The sequence below is a fragment of the Pimephales promelas genome, chromosome 7 (assembly GCF_988280905.1).
Source record: "Pimephales promelas chromosome 7, fPimPro1.hap1.1, whole genome shotgun sequence".
In the NCBI taxonomy this organism is placed as follows: Eukaryota; Metazoa; Chordata; class Actinopteri; order Cypriniformes; family Leuciscidae; genus Pimephales; species Pimephales promelas.
Window position 1 is genome coordinate 12,772,675 of NC_142775.1, and position 17,014 is coordinate 12,789,688.

At 37.4% G+C, this 17,014-nt stretch overlaps 1 protein-coding gene across 1 annotated transcript in view; it reads left to right on the forward strand.

Moving 5' to 3' along the window:
* bard1 (BRCA1 associated RING domain 1) overlaps positions 1-17,014 on the forward strand; it is a 41,888-nt gene that overhangs the window by 16,107 nt on the left and 8,767 nt on the right. The window contains exons 6-8 of the mRNA XM_089133080.1: positions 7,822-7,939; positions 8,093-8,225; positions 13,253-13,348. Coding sequence (XP_088989206.1) covers positions 7,822-7,939; positions 8,093-8,225; positions 13,253-13,348 — 347 coding nt within the window. The remainder of the gene's footprint in view (positions 1-7,821; positions 7,940-8,092; positions 8,226-13,252; positions 13,349-17,014) is intronic.

Here is a 17,014-nt window from a genome sequence, read left to right on the forward strand (position 1 = left end):
GGTGTAGTTGAGGAATTTTGTGGTAAATGGATATAAATTTATATCTCCAAAAACACTGCATTAATGAATAGATGAGAAGTAAACAAAAAAATATAATATTTGTATGATTAAAAATGTATATTTGTTGTACAAAAAACGAAGACCAATTGAAGGTATAATGCCGACGAACTAGTGCTGATGAAAGCCGATGTCACCTCTCGTCCCCTGTCGTCGGGGTAAAAAGCTGCACTTGAACCATGACTGAAAGAGAACAGGCGACTGTCAGCTAGAATGTGCGTTCTGCGTTTGCGTGCAATGAGCCAACTGTCTATTTCTGCAGATATATTACTCTATATTCGTCATTCAAAAAGGAAAACTGACGCTGCCGCCGCAGATAACGTTACACATAACGTAAACAAAGCAGCGCATGCTTACCGTTTTGAATATACGCGGGCATCCCCTTGTCAACATGTCGAATCGGGCAAAACAACGCCGACGAGGACTATTTTGAGCCGACGGCACGGAACCGCGTGGAACACACCGAGGAAACTAAAGCGCTAAAACCTGCTGTCAGATGTTTTCGCGCCACTCCCGGTTTCTGAGCAACGCGCGTGAGTTTGACAGCTGCTTGTCAGAGTGACTCAGTCGTTTTTTTAGGATTGTATAATCTTGTAAAAGAAATGTACAAAAACAAGCAGTGTGTGGACAATGCACAGTAAAAGTGTACAGCGTGTGTGCAGCTTTCATCATACGATATATACATTTAATTAACTTTTTTTTTTCAATTCTGCAATTTGCGCCCCGTCCAGCAGATGGCGCCCCAGGCGGCCGCCTGTGTCGCCTGTCGGCAAAGCCGGCCCTGTATATATATATATAAAGAGTTTGGAAACATTTAGGATAATGTACGTACATAATTGAATAAATAAATAACACTGTGTTTTTGGATATTTTGATAATTCTTACATATTGTACCTTTTAATTAGCCTGGGTTTCCCCATGCTGCCTTGCCGCAGCACGATTTTTATTCACGCTGCTAGGCAGCCTGGACACCATGAACCAAATTTTCTCCTGAGATAGAGAACCAATCACAGAACGGGGAGGGAGCAGCAAGACGATGACGACGTATATGCGACACATTGTTTATATTTGTTTATATCTATGGACCTTGGCAACGGACGCGAAGTTACCTTTTGATAGGGGTACACAATATATCGGCCACCATATCGGTATCTGCCGATATTTGCTCATTTTTATGTTATCGTTATCGGCCCGATAATAAAATTTGGCTGATATATTAAAGATGATAAATAATGAATTATTTCCTTCAACACTTGACACCTGAGACACTCTTCAACATGATTGATCTTAATTGCTTGAAATATGATTGGAATCAAAAGGAAAGTGCAAAATGTGCTCTTATATCGGCTACATGAAATTATAATGAGAATATTATAATTGTGTTAGGGGACGGATTTTAATTGTGAGGCTTTTGTTTTTGCAATCAGGCTTTCAAAAATTATATAAAAATTGGATTTCGATTTATCGGCCGACATTTCAATTCTTTCAAATATAAAGAATTATCGGTTATCGGTATCGACCAAAATGTTAATATCGGTGCATCCCTATACCTTTTGATACAGCCTAACATTTGACATTAAACATATCGGCTCAACTGATTTGGAGAGGGGGGATTTAAAGCTGTTCCCTTTTTACTGGTGATTCACTTTTTTAATTTTTACTTCATATAACGTTAGCCTTTTTTGTTGATCACATATTTTACCATTTCATGTGTTTTAACAGCTAGATTGTGTTGCTATGGACGCAGTTCTGTTCACTCCGGTAAAATAATCGTTTTTAAATGAATAAACTCCTTTTTAAATCAATATTTTGTGTCAAATTATTGATTTATTTGGTAGGTAGCCATGTTTTAAGTGGGAAAATGTATACTGTAGTGAGGCGGTTGTTACAGCGAATACAACCCCTTCAGGCTTATTCAAGACCCCTCCGCTTCGCGTTAGAGTTTGTGGGGGTTGTATTTGCTATAACAACCGTCTCGCAATACATTATCCCTTACTTTTATTTTTTATTTCTATGAGGGCTGACAAGACAAAAAAAAGGACTGTCAAGTGTGTTTAAACAGTGCTGTACAGCAACCAAACCAGTTGCACTACCATTTTCGCAGCGCCGAAAGCGGACCTTTCACTGATGTAATGACGCAATGACGTGCACTTGCTAGCCTGTTTCATTTACGTGTTCTCCGAATGCTAAAGAGGAGCCTCTTCTAGCCTCTGGAGGAAATGACTTGAAAGGACCCATACTGCCCTTACTGTTTTGCGTATACATAAATTTCCTAAATCTCTGACCCATCGTCGTCTTCATCGTCTAATTTTCTGTCGCTCTCCATACGTCATCTGGTATCATTGAACCCATTGGCTATGAGCTACGTACAGGCGCATTTGATAGACATTCGTAGGACCCAATAATACGGCTCTGGGCATTCGTAAACCACGCCTCAAATACGAGAAAATGAATGTGGTTTCCAGACCACGTCTCATTCTCGATGCGTGATCTGGCGTTAGCCAGGCTACCCTTTAATAGACACAGCTGAGTCAGTGTCATAGGAATGCGATCGTGATCTTTTCACAATTAACAGCGCAGCTCTTGATACAGATGCATTTTCAGTTTCTAAAATGCGCCGCGCACTTGAGTCTTGTCAGTCCAGTTTAAACAGCTCCTTTGTGTCTCTGTACTATGGCAAGCTGTTTTAGCTTAAATTGTCTCCAGCCTTATTCATCGTAATTTAATTTTTACGAGTAAGAATTCAATTAGAGGGGTTTACAATTAAATTCGTACTAGTAGCAATTACAATTAGAGAGCTCTCTAATTTAAGTTTTACAAGTAACAATTACGATTAGAGAGCTCTCTAATTTGATTCTTACTAGTAAGAATGTAATTGCAGAGCTCTTTAATTTAATTACAGAGCTCTGCAATAGCTTGTTTTCACATAACGTCACGCCACTTGCGTTGCCATGGTGCAAAATGCAAATGGAGGGCAGGAAGTGATTTGCTGTATTTAGAAAGCACTATAACAAACTCAAAATGCCTGTGTTTTGAGTCATTTATAGTTACTTGAATGGATCAAACCACAAGGAGTTTTTATCGTGTACCAAAAGTTGTTATTCATAAGGGGTGAAAATGCTGGAAATTGATCGAAAAACTCTGGAAAAACAGCTTGCAAACCTACGTCTGTAGTCGGGAGGAGCCGAATGGGATAATGCTCGTGTGTGTAACGTTAGTGATCACTTCGTCAAATGTGACTTAATACAACTTAAGTGACTGTTTGTGTAGCGTGTAACGTTTCCGAACTTTGTAAAGTCAAAATATGTCTGTAAGACGAGGTAGTTGCTGATATCTACAGCCTCGATGGCAGGAAAATATTTTTAATTCAGTTGAAAAATCGCTCCCCTTCATAACGTAAGGATCACATCCAACATGTTTGATTTTTTTTGTTTATTTCTTTCTCTTGTAGAAGTAGTACAATACGGACTTTCCTCCATCTTGTTTATTGCGCTCTTCACTCCCACCCCCCTCCATCTGAATTCCGCGCGTCATCATAATCACGTGACTGAAACCCAGCTATTGCATTCTTACTAGTAGCCATTACATGCCCTTTGTACAATTAATTTTTAATTAAAGAGCTCTCAAATTGAATTGTTACTAGTAGCAACTCAATTGCAGAGCTCTTTAATTCAATTAGAGAGCCCTCTAATTCAATTGTTACTTGTAAGAATGCAATTAAAGAGCTCTCTAATCCAATTATTACTAGTAAGAATGCGATTGCAGAGCTCTTTAATTCAATTACAGAGCTCTGCAATTATACATATCGTTAATTATTTTTTTTTACTTGTTCAATTAGAGAGCTCTGTAATTGCATTCTTACCACTAAGAATTGAATTAGAGAGCTCTCTAATTGTAATTCTCTTACTAGTAACAATTCAATTAGAGAGCTCTGTAATTACAAATGAATGGAAGTCAATGGAGACATACACTGTAAAAATTATTATGCTTTATCTAATCAATAAAATTGTGGCAACAGATTACAAGCAATATTATTTATTAAATTGAGCAAATTAGAATTGAGTAATAGTTAATCAAATTAATATTCTAATTAATAATATTGCTTGTAATATGCTGCCACAATTTTATTGATTAGATAAAGCATATTATTTTTTTCAGTCTATGACTAGTAAGAATTCATTTGTAAAGCTCTCCAATTAAATACTTGCTAGTAAAAATAGAATTACATTGAGTAAGGCTGGATACAATTTAAGCTAAAACGGCTTGCCACTGTACAGCCTTCTGAAGGATCCCAGCTTCGGAAACAAGTGGATGGTTTATTTTAATGGCGTCCCAGATTGCTTCGGGTGATGATATGTTTGTTCTGAGAATTTGACTGCAGATTGATTTATAAATGAGGCACAGAGTAATAGAGAGTTAACAACGACTTTTGTTAAAAGATGAAGCAGCCAATATTTGACGATTTTAAAATTGTAATGCCTGCTTGGCTGATTGTCGGTATCTGCAACACCATTGAAAAGCTATTCTTAATTTTTTTTCAGCTTGGTGCAGTGCATTCTGGTCTTAGCTGTTGTAGGAGGCAGCATAATTAAGATTCCAAGACTCACTAGGCTAGGCTTTGGAACACAACAGCTGTGTACTAGTAGGAACATTTAGATTGATTGGGCTTGCATAAGCTTGATTTGTTTCTTCGTTGATCTGATTCGAGCAAAGGAGCGAACTTCTTGCTTTCAGTCGATGAGATCTGGTTAGCTCTAGTGCTTAGCGCCACCATTCTTGATTGCTTCGGTCATGTGAACAGGAACAGCTGGAGCACCTCCGAGGACTAATTTTCACATCTCCATCGATCTGTGATTCATTGGTCCCTTTTTACCGTTGGCATCTGTGTCTGATTTGTCAACTGCAAGATGGATGCAGTTGCTGAGAGGTTTTAGCTTACTAATATCACTCGTTAACTGCATGGAGTGTCTTATTTTGCTGGAGGTGATGAATGCACACCTCCCCTTTATCAGTATGGGTAACACACACATGTACTGTATGTATGTGGCGTCTGTGTATTGGTTTTTCACTTTTTGAGATTAGAAGCTGTGCAAAATCATTAAACAAAATCCTTTACATCCAATGGGAGTGTGAAGAGACTGTGGGCTTGTTTGGGGGGGTGGGGGATGGGGGGTATGGGGTGGCTCATGAATCCAAATGAAATTTTATGGACCAGTGGACCTCTTAATTGCCCCCCAGGTGTTATCTGTGCTACAGCTTAATCTCAACACGCATCCCTCTCGACTTTCTTTCATTTCCACCTCTCTTTCCCTAACAGCCAATAGGGACAAGCGATCCGACGAGGGGCCGTCACATACTGCTTGCCAGATAGATCCGTTTCGGGTTTGCCCTAGGCCTTAACCTCTCACTCATCTGATAGTTTTGCATACTAAGTGAGTTACACTGTTTAAATTCTGTAGTCTGCAAACGCTTATTTTGAGACCCTGTCCCTAATGCCAACCTCAAACGTCCTATGCTTTGTCTTGTCTTGAAAGAAGCTTCTTATGTCCCCCATTGTTGCATTTATTTGATCATAAATGGTTAAAAATAACATTGTGAAATATTATTACTGATTTGAATATATCAGTTAATATATTAATTTTCAGCATCCATTACTTCAATTTTCACTGTCATAAGATCATAAGGAGTTAGGATCAATGTTGAAAATGGTTGTGCTGCTTAATATTTTTGTGGAAACAAGGATTCATTGATGAATTGGAGGTTCAAAAGAACAGTTATTTTTTTATAACATAAGCATCTGTCGTTCTTAATCAATAATGCGTCCTTGCTGAAAAAAAGTTTAATATTTTCTTTTTACTAAAGTTATTCTTTATATTAACACACCTTGATGGTTGCAAACATGTACGCAGGACACAGATCCATATAAAAAATGGGAAAAAGTCCAATAAACGGCTGTAGCAATTGAAAATCCCATTTATTTAAACAGAAACGCTTCTTTTGTCATGATTAATAATAAACAAATATTAGGAAATTTGCCAGCTACAGCAGTGTGCAGGAAAAAACATCTTGATTTAAATACTTGGGAGTTTTGTAGTAACTCTAAAATCCTTATTGATGAAAAAAGAAAGATTTTGTTTACTTGCTTTATAAATATATAAATACAAACAGTGGCGTCATGCCCATTTAAACGGTGGGGGCACGTGCTCCCTCAGATTTTTCCTCCCTGATAATTTTTTTGTTAACTTTATTAATATTATGCTCCAGAATTACCAGAGTCTATAATGCCTCAAAAGTATTCTTCTGGACGTGTAATAAATCAGTCAGCATCAGCCCACCCCGTTTTCCTAATATGGTGTCTGTGTATATAAAATATAGAGCTCTACGAAGCGAATTGAGATATTTTCACCAAATTTGGCACACACATGTATAGACTCATTCTGAGGACACATGAAAAAAAAAAGTGGGATTTTGCCTCTTGGTGGCGCTATAATAGAACAAAACATGAAATTCCCATTGATTTCAATACAGTTTTGTGATGTAAAATGCTATACTTAACAAATGCATTTGGTATAACATTATGAAACTCCATAAGAGTTAGCGCCACCTGTTGGTCAAAAGTTAAATTACATTACCAAAAATGCTAATAACTTTGCCTAAATATGCCTATTGTAATGACACTGATCTTAATAGATTCCATGGGTCATGCCAAGGACATAGATACCAAGTTTGACATATTTGGACAAACTTTCTGTCCGCCATCTTGATTTTCATCGAATTCCTACTTTTCAAACTCATCCTAGGCCATTTGTCCGATTTTCAACAAATTCGAATCGTATCATCTCCAGACTATGGTCAATAAAAGTTATGGATTTCGTGTTGATAGACGAAATCGTTTTTGTATACCACAGCAGCATATTTGAGGCATGTGGCCAAAAGGACTACTCCGGCTTTATATCTGCAATGCCTCGACATATTGACCCCAAACTTTGTATGTGTCATTGTCGCCCTAACTTTGACCACACAACATCACTTTAGTAACTGCGCCAGCTACTGGTCGAAAGTGATAATCCATTAAATCATACTTCTAGTTAATGTACTCCCACCCATGATGGGACCCATCTGCACCCATCTGTTGCTGCTACTTGTGCTTGGCCCCGGTAATGGCTGCTTGCAGCTATATTTTTACACATGCTTCTGCTTGAATATGATATTGCTTGTTTCTGCTTCTTCACATGTCTTTTGATCAGGAGGTTCAGTACTTTCAGAAGATGTCCTATAGCGTCCTCAACAGTGAAAACACGGAAAGCCGGAAATTGGCGGGAATTTCCCGTCAATGGCGGGGAAAGAGTATTACATTCAACAATATTAACAATATTACATTCACATTTGTATCCGCCATCTTTTCCCCTCTGCCACAAAACCCTGTCCTCTATGATTGGTCAAGACGAGACCGGTTGTATTGACTTTTGGTAAAATGGCACAAAGGGGGTATTTTGTGAGCTCCTTTTTAAGGGACATCTTACATTCTTGTGGCATTTATTTGTGCATTGCTTTGAAGTTCACAAAACAAATCCACAAAGTTTTGTGAGGCTTATTTATTTCAGGCTAGTTGAAGCACCAACTTTTCTGTGTGCGCAGTGTATTAGCAGGCTTAACAGAATCACAGATCTAGAATCACAGAATGTCAAATATGTCCTTGAAAATGTTTTTCTTTTTAAATAAAGTGTACTTTGCATAAACTATACATATGTCTGTGTTTCCCAGAAATATGCTTGGCCTGCGGCCGGTGGATTATGCACTGACTCCAGAAATGCAGGAGGTCCTAAGAATGGCCCCGGAAGCCATAACAACCACCCTGAGGCCCCGCACAAGCTTCAATAAGGTACACGACCCGAAACAAATAGACACACTGTAAACAAACAGACCAAAATTGCTGGTATTTTGCACTTTATCTTGTATGTTTCTTTTAGACCACATTTGTCAAGAGCATAAATGCAAATGAAGTGTGCGGTATTGTTTATTTGCATTCTTGCAGGCTGCAGGCTGTGTGCGGGAGACAGGTCCAGTGGTTTTGATTGGCAGTCAGCTGACGCAGACTCAGCAGAAGCAGCTCGCCAAAGCCGCTCAACTCCTTGGAGAAAAACAAGTGAAGTCCTTTTCAAGTGAAGGTACATCTCCTTTGAGTTTTATGTAAAGGAATGAGTGGGTGCTGGTGTCATTTTATATCATGGAAATGGTATACCAGTCAAAAGTTTGGGTTTGGTGTAAAGGCCATTGCACACCGAGTCCGAAATTCGCATCCGAGATTTTCGCACGTTAAAAAAAAAATTCGACCTCTCGTTATGTCAGTCACGCTTGCACACCGCCTCCGAAACTTTCGTCCGTCATAAAATTAATCGGATCGGGTTCGATTTTCTGCGTTTTTCGCATCCAGAGCCAGCATTTTGAGAGGTCTTTTGACAATTCAGGGCCGGGGGAGCTCGTCCTCAAATCATTGCACATATGCGCCGTGCTTTCAGTTTCGGTTTTCAATTCGATCAAGTGTTTATGAAATTAATAAACCGCCCCTTTCAATCAGATTGAAATTTAGGATCGAATAAGGTGTGATTGAGCAGCCTATTCGATAACTAATGTATTATTTGGGCACAATACACAATAACAGCTGTTCTGTCTGGCCAGCGCTTCCAACGGGTCCGTGTGTGTGTCCACCTGGTCCATTTCAGACACACTGCCAGTCTCCGTTCAGAATCGATTGGTTCACGGAAATTGGTGGTCTTGTTTTTAATATGTGGCTCCAGAATCGCTAGCAAAGCATCGAACTGTCCCGCTGACATTCTGAGGTAAATTTTGAATCGCTCAGGATAAATTCGCAACTCCTTGATAAGGAACTCTCCTTCCTCTCGGCGCAATTTCAGGATTGGATGGACGTAATATTTTCTCTTTCTTCCCTTTTCAATAAGAGAGAGGGCAAAAATCATCCTCACTGCTTGACGAATCCATTTGGTATTTTTGCGTTTTTTCCCGCAAAGGTTTAAGAAATACGCAACGGACTCGGTGTGCAAGGTTTCTATGCGTGACGAATTTTTAAGCTGACGAACACGAAAATACGCATACGAATATTTCGTGCTCGGTGTGCAATGGCCTTAAGCCTGAAAAAACTGGTTGAAGAGAAGATATTTGACCAGTGGTCTTTGAAACAAAGGATCTTGTTGGAAATTAACACTTGACTCCCTCTTCCTCTTCCTTTGAGACAAGTCTCACACTTCTCTCTCTCTCTCTCTCTCTCTCTCTCTCTCTCTCTCTCTCTCTCTCTCTCTCTCTCTCTCTCTCTCTGTGATTATCATGTTTAGTATCATTTTAAAGGTCTCAGGGTGACTGGTACAAATGTCTCATTCCCAAAGAAGTAAATCAAAAGGTAATACATTTCTTAAGAATATAGAAGCATCTTGCACACAGAAGGGTGTGTCTTTGAGTTAACACCTTCTGACCACTTTTCTGAATGCAAATTTAGCACTAGCAAATGGTCACCCACGGGTAAATTCCCACTGGAAGCCCATGTTTACATTTGAAATGAGGCCTGGCTATATAATGAAATGCAACGAGCGATCAAGGCTTTTCTTGTATCTCAGATCAGCCCGTGAATCAGTTGCTGAGACGATAATGTCGGGTAAAGGATTTTCCTCTTTGTTCTAGAACATTAGATGGATTGCATTGATCTTTCAATTGACTATGAAATTGTAATTTAATAATAAATTGTTATATTTGATTATTCGAACATACTTTGACTTTATTTTCATTAGAGTTAAAAGGAATAGTCAAACATTCACGTAGATTTAATGATGCACAGATGTCATTGAAAAAACCTTTTCATTTATGGAGTCAGATGAATTAATACATAAGTTAAAATGTATTGCATTTAATTAAAAATCCCTTTGCCATGAGAAAAGATGGAACACGCGTGAGACCTTCACCTCTAACCGCCATTGGATCAATTTAGACCGCCTTATAATTGGTAAAACATTTTTAATGCTCTGTCTATGCTCACAATGGCTGCAAATATTTGATCAAAAATGCAGTCAAAACAGTTATTTAAGTTGTAATAATATTTCACAATATTACTGTTTTTTATTTTAATATTCAAATTTTATTTTTGTGATGGAAAATCTGCATAATTTTTCAGCATCAATACTCACATGATGAAATCATTGTAATATGCTGTTTGGCTGCTCAAGAAACATTTCTTATTACATTATTATTAATGTTGAAAAGTGTTTTTTGAGGAACCCGTGATAAAAGAAGATAAAAGAAAGTTCAAGAAAACAACATTTATGTCTTTTGTTAACCTTAAAAATGTCTTTATTGTCATTTTTGACCAATTCATTGCATCCTAGCTGAATAAAAGTATTTCTTTCTTTTATAAAAATCTATACATGAACCAAAAATCTATGAAAAAACTTATTTCTTAACATATGAAGACAATACAGCTTCATATTATTTAACATCAGTTGCAAACAAAATACTCAAAACTGGAAAATCATTATTGATAATTTTGACTAAATTCTGATAGGAAGAACCACATTCAAAGCTATTGTAAAGTAGCTTTTAATACATTTTGATGAACATGTTATTTTTTCTAACTTGTAAAATCCATCACTGTCTAATCAAATGAACATGGTGGCAGAATAAGCTTATTGGTGAGTGTTTTTATCACCAATGGTGTTGGATAGTTTATGTGCTAAAAATTTGATTTTCAAGCTGATTTTCCTTCATATAATCATTTAATTTACATTGTCATGAAATATTTGGCATTTAATCAGAGTAAATGTCAAATTTAATTGCATGCCAGGTCTTAATATTTTTGTGTGTTTATATAGAATTATTCCAACACTTTGTGGTCGGATCAACCCTTAGAGATGACAATGAAACATTTCCTGAGCAGTGAAATGAAGTGTCTCTTCTTTCTTTGCTTTTCTTCCATCACATAGAAGAGCATTACAAAGCATTCAGCTGGAGCATAAGAGGGGTATTATGAAATCATACATTATGAAACCAGCACTTTCAGTGACAAATGTAGCTCTTGCAGAGTCTTTCGACTCCTCCAGAAATCACACCAACAGACAATGTGCAGTGTCTCATCTTCTGAGCAATCAAAGTTGAAACAGAGTAGAATTAAAGTAATTGAAGCGGTTTCTCATACGCTGCACATAGCTGAAAAAGGGCAAAATGCAATTTTCTCTGAGAATGTGGGCTGTGCGTTTGTCTCACAACAAAGAGGGGAGCTTTGTGTTTTCTAGAATTAAAAGGATCCCCAGGGCTTGACGAAGTGTAGCAGACTACTTCTATATTAGGTCCTTCCAGTGTCTTTGTCTATTGTGTGCAGTGTTGTACATTAATTGTATTAAAACTATAAAGATAGTTTGGTAAATTAAACTCAAAATTAAAGTTTATGCTTTTGCTTTCCTTCGTAAAACTTTTCCGCTCCCTTGAGAAACTTTGCGTTTGCTCGTAAAGAACTCAAACGTTTCTAGGGGACGCAAAACATCTGCTATCTATTTTTTTTTGTCCCTTTGATTGAACTTTTTTTGTATGTAACTGAAAAATGTTTGAGTTGAAGTACTGAAACTAAAATAAAAATAAATGAAAGATAAATCGAAATAAAAACGAATACAAATGATAACGGCACATAAAATGACTTTAAACTGAAACTATAAAAATAAAAGTGATTTCAAAATATTAATACTATACTAGTGTATATATATATAATATATACTACTAAAATAACACTGAGAGTAACAAAGACAACTATCTGGTTAATCAACAACTTAACTGACAGTATTTTAATTTCACACTGCTTTTCAAAAGAATCGTAATGCCACATCTGATGATCATGAATGAATTCAAGCGAGCTTTAGACATAACCAGTGAATATATAATGATTACAATGCCTAGTTCTCTTACGAGAGCTTCTCTCATACTGCGTGATATCTTACGCTCGGGGAAAACCTCTTTTCCACGAGATATTGAAGCCAAAAATTATCCTTAAAGTCCCCATGAAATCAAAATTGACCATACTTACTTTGTTTGCCTAAATTGATCGTTTTGTGGTGAACAATTCATACATGCAAGTCAATCCACACACAAAAAAATGTTTGGCTCCATAATCTTTAATCAAATTTTGAAAATGCCCCTCCCCTCTGCATTGGAGGACCTTGCCCGATGACGTAGGCTTTACGGTTTGGGTGTCTCCTTAACATCCATAACCACACCCCTCCAACTGACAGCTGCTGTGTGTTTGCGAGCGCCGAGCGAGCATTGATTGACAGTGTGTGTAAACTTGCGTCATCCTCCATTTCAGAATGAAACACCCATTTTTCTAGATCCAATCAGGTGCTAGTTGGGAAAAAAAAGCCACGCCCACTATTTTGCCTCATTTAGTATTCCGTTTCTCTCAGAAATACGTCACAACACTGGAGAAAAGTCGTTTGCAACTTCCGGTTCACGGGGACTTTAATTTTGAATTAATGTAAAACGCGTTGCGGCAGCATGCAGACACAGGCAAGACGGCTCGCGTGCATATTGGCTGTCCTGCGGCAACTGCAGCAGCCTATCGAGAGAGGCCCTTGGTGACATCAGATCCAATGGGGGGCGCTTCACGCCCACTACGTCACATCCCGCCGAAATGGGCATGACCTGGGCCTATAAATACAGCTCGATCGGCTGATATAATCAGATTTTTCATCTCTTTGACAAAGCTGCATCGCTGGATCCGAATTGAAGAAGCCGCGTTGTCTGAGAAAAGCTTTCTGCGGGACGAGCCTTTGACATAGTGGGCGTGAAGCGCCCCCTTTAGATCTGACATCACCAAGGGACTCTCTCGATAGGCTGCTGCTGTTGCCTCAGGACAGCCAATAAGCACGCGAGCCGACTTGCCTATGTCTGTATGCTGCCGCAACTCGTTTTACATTAACTCAAAATCAAGGATAATTTTTGGCTTTAATATCTTGTGGAAAAGAGGTTTTTCCCCTATATTATGCAGTACTCGTTCCCTCTTCTAGAGAGAACTGAGGTTACATTGTAACCGGGTACATTCTCAATAGAAATGAATACAGATGTAATATATTACCATATTACTAGTCATTTATTTGTTTATTTCGTGTGATTAATTGCTTCATTCTTTGATTAAATGTCTCTCCAGTCACCCATGTGGTTGTACCAGATGTTCCCATCATGCCCTCTACCCTGACCACTCTGCAGGGAGTCCTCAACGGCTGCTGGATTCTCCGTTTCAGCTGTAAGTGCACAGTAATTAGTCAAAGCTTTACATAAGATAGTTTAGGCTTAGTTTGGTAAGTTTATATGAATATTAGTACTGTTCAAATGTCTCTATCTGAACTCTTATAATACAGTCCCCAAAGAAATAGGTCTACTTGCGCCTGCTAATGTCCAGATTTGCAAACATGTGTTTTGATGAGGATTTACTCTTGATAAGCAAAGTCTATTTTGATTGGGCAAACCATATGTTTGGAAATGGTCTTCTATTCTATTTAATGCAGCTATAAATTTAGCATGTGGTGCTTTTCTCATGAATTGATCAGCGATTGATATTTCGATATGATTTCTCGAATCTTCATTTTAATAGAAGCCATGCCCATTAATTTAGCTCTGATTTAAGTAATCCCTTCCTTTTTTGAGTCTGCCTTCTGTGCTGAATTCATTTCGCTCTATGCGTGAGCAACATCAGAAGTGCTCTGCCGTTCTCGCAGCCTAGAGGTTTCATTGCTGGTGAGGTGTTTGCTCTACAAGCTATCTATTTTTTTGATTTTGGTTATTGTTAACATATTTGCTATTCATATTTAATATCCAGCCCACAGTAGACAACACCTTTTGATGGCAGTTTTATATCAGTTCTCCCTATAGATAGGGACAGTTGTAAAAGGCTTGTGGTGGAAATGTTACTTGCTGGATATTGGAAATGCTTGATGTATCGTGATATAAATCTATGGTGTGTTTCACGTGCTCCAGATTTACTTCACATTCACCTAATTTAAAGCATTTCTAACCTGCTCTAGTTATTATGCAAATCTCTGATAAGGTAAGACTGGGTTTACGAAAGGGACATAAAAACTATTTTACAGTAGTCTAAAAACTATTGCCAGCTACACACTAAAACTAAAGCTTTATTATTATTATTATTAATTATAAATATTATATAATATAATATTAATATATTATATATGTAATAGTAGTGATATAGTAACAATCATATTTAGAATAAAAATGGAAATATTGTTAGAATGGAAAAGTTTTTTATATTACAATATTTTAATAATATTAATTAAGTGATGAGAAAACAAATCTGAATAAGAATGAAAATATTGTAATGCATTACAAAAAAGTTTTTGTTCCATTTTCTATAACAATATTTTCAAATAATAATAATCATCATTATTATATTATAAATCAGTATTAATTTAAATATGAATACTGTTATTTAATCAATGTTTTCATGTAATAGTTTATTATAATTATTATTATTGATAAAAAAATATGACAATTTTTTTCAACTTGCATGTTCTAAAATTGCACTGAGACACTATTCTTTAAAACAAGTCCAGGTATGAGTGTAAAGAGAGCTTTAAAAAATAGACATCTGAATTTGAGCAGGTATCAACAATATTAAAGAGTAACTATTTTCTTTGGCAGAGCATGAGTGATGACTTAAAGGGGCTATAAGAATTTTTATGTATTATTATACCGGTTATAGCTTTTTTATTGCCAATGTGTGAACATCTTGTAACTAAACTTATAAAACATGACTTTCTAGGTTGAAAGCCTGTAGAGTTATTTTTATATGAAGGACTAAAAAGCATAAGGAATATCAAAAGGATGTTCCTGAACTTCCATTCTATGACTTATGAAACGAATTCTTAAAAAAGAACTTCGCCTTTTTATATCAGGCATTAAATCACATTCTCTTGTATATTACGTGTGCTCGAGTTGCTGGCTGCAATTAATTTAATGGCCACCGGTGTCGCTATTACCAAAGGTTTAATAACAAGGGTTTTTGAATTCTACATGTAGCCCCTTGAAATTGGCGACTTCTTTTTACCCTTCAATCTTTGTAGCAGTACCATAAAATGTTGCATTTTTATTAAATCGCCATTTAAATGACATCGCACTGTGATTTTTGTGCAACCATAAAATAATGTCTCAAATGGAAGAATAAGTGAGTGTACATCATTCAGTTGAGCTCTCTGTCTGTGCCACAATGTTTGAGCTCTTGATGTTCTGCCTGAGCTTTTCTGTATGGGTCTCCATGGCTCACTGCATCATGGTTCAGTGCCCATGAGTGTGTGAGCTGCCAGCGCCATGATCCACAGCCACCCACCGCACACACGCATGCTGAGCTTCGATGTCTCCCATCATCGTGAATCTAATTAGCTAATATGCTAATGGCTCTTTGGTGCTCGTGCTAACAACCTGGCCCTATCGTCCAGAGAGAGAGTCGGATTAACCCTGGGATGTAGCATTCTCACCGCCACCGCCCTCGCGGGGTCCCGGGAAATGAACACCATAATTAAAGAGGCAGAGGAAGTGCAATTACAGCTTATGATTACTGTGGAGGATTCTGCTTGTGCTTGCACTCGTTCCTATAGGTGTTTTGAGAATATGGGCTTGGCTGGTTATAGAGATAGCGATACACAGTGACACTTTGGATGCAGGAATGCTAATCCTGCTAATGGCTCAGTGGCACTCTTCTTAATCTAAAGTGGGTTATTTCATTACGATAAGAGACTACAGTGGGATGTGGACAAAAATTGTTGGTCACCCCTCCAATTTGATTTCCATTCTTGAGGTATTGCGTTTTATTTTATTCTATATTAGTATTGTTGTATATGAAAATAGTGAATGTACAACATTTTAATTGACTAAATTAAAATGAAAAGGGTTGAAAAGCAAACTTAAGGTCATGCTTATTTTATGTTAATATAATAATGTCAATAACGTAAAAAAAAATTATATAAAGCAAAGGAAAAGCCAAGTTTCTGAATGACAGATCCTATTGATGTCTGTTACGGCTGGCTCATATACCACAATATAAAAGAGGCAAACAACAAATTCTTCAAACATTAAACCAATTTATTTACAAAACAAGAAAACAATTGGTCGATGAAGAAGAGAAGTGGTCCAAGCACTGAGCCCTGAGGCACCCCAGTAGCTAGATGTTGCAATTGGGACCACTCACCCTTTAAAGACACCCTGAAGGACCTACTTGAGAAGTAAGACTTGAACCACTGCAGTGAGATTCCCATTGTCACGAGCTGGGGGTTAACCATGTCAAAAGAAGCAGACAGATCCAGTGATGATGAGTACTGATGATTTGGAAGCTGCTTTTGCCAGTCGCAGAGCTTCAATAACCGAGATCAAGGCAGTCTCGGTCGAGTGGCCGCTTTTGAAACCAGACTGGTCATTGTCCAGGAGGTTGTTCTGTGTGAGAAAGGTGAACGTGACTTTCTCAAGTGTCTTAGCAATGAATGGAAGAAGGCATACCGGTCTGTAGTTTTCTAAAAAATGCTGGATTTAGAGTGGGTTTCTTAACCCTTAAACAGGCAAGAGTGGAAAATGATCAACAAAAAGTAATTTCATGTCACTTTATATCATCTGAAATTTAGTAAAATATATCCAAAGGAATTTTTTTTAAATATATTTGATATAGTTTGGATTTTATGAGATGTCTCTCCTAGGATACATTGCCCTATATGGTATAAAAAAAAGCCAGTCATCAATATTTCTATGATTTATTTGTTGCAAAAAAAATTATATGGTAAGTATATTGCATTTATTATATTTCTTGAGGCATACACATTTCTTGTATTTTTACTGAGCTGAATTGTTTTGAAATGAGAATGAAAATATTGTAATGCATTACAAAAAAAAAGCTTTTGTTCCATTTTCT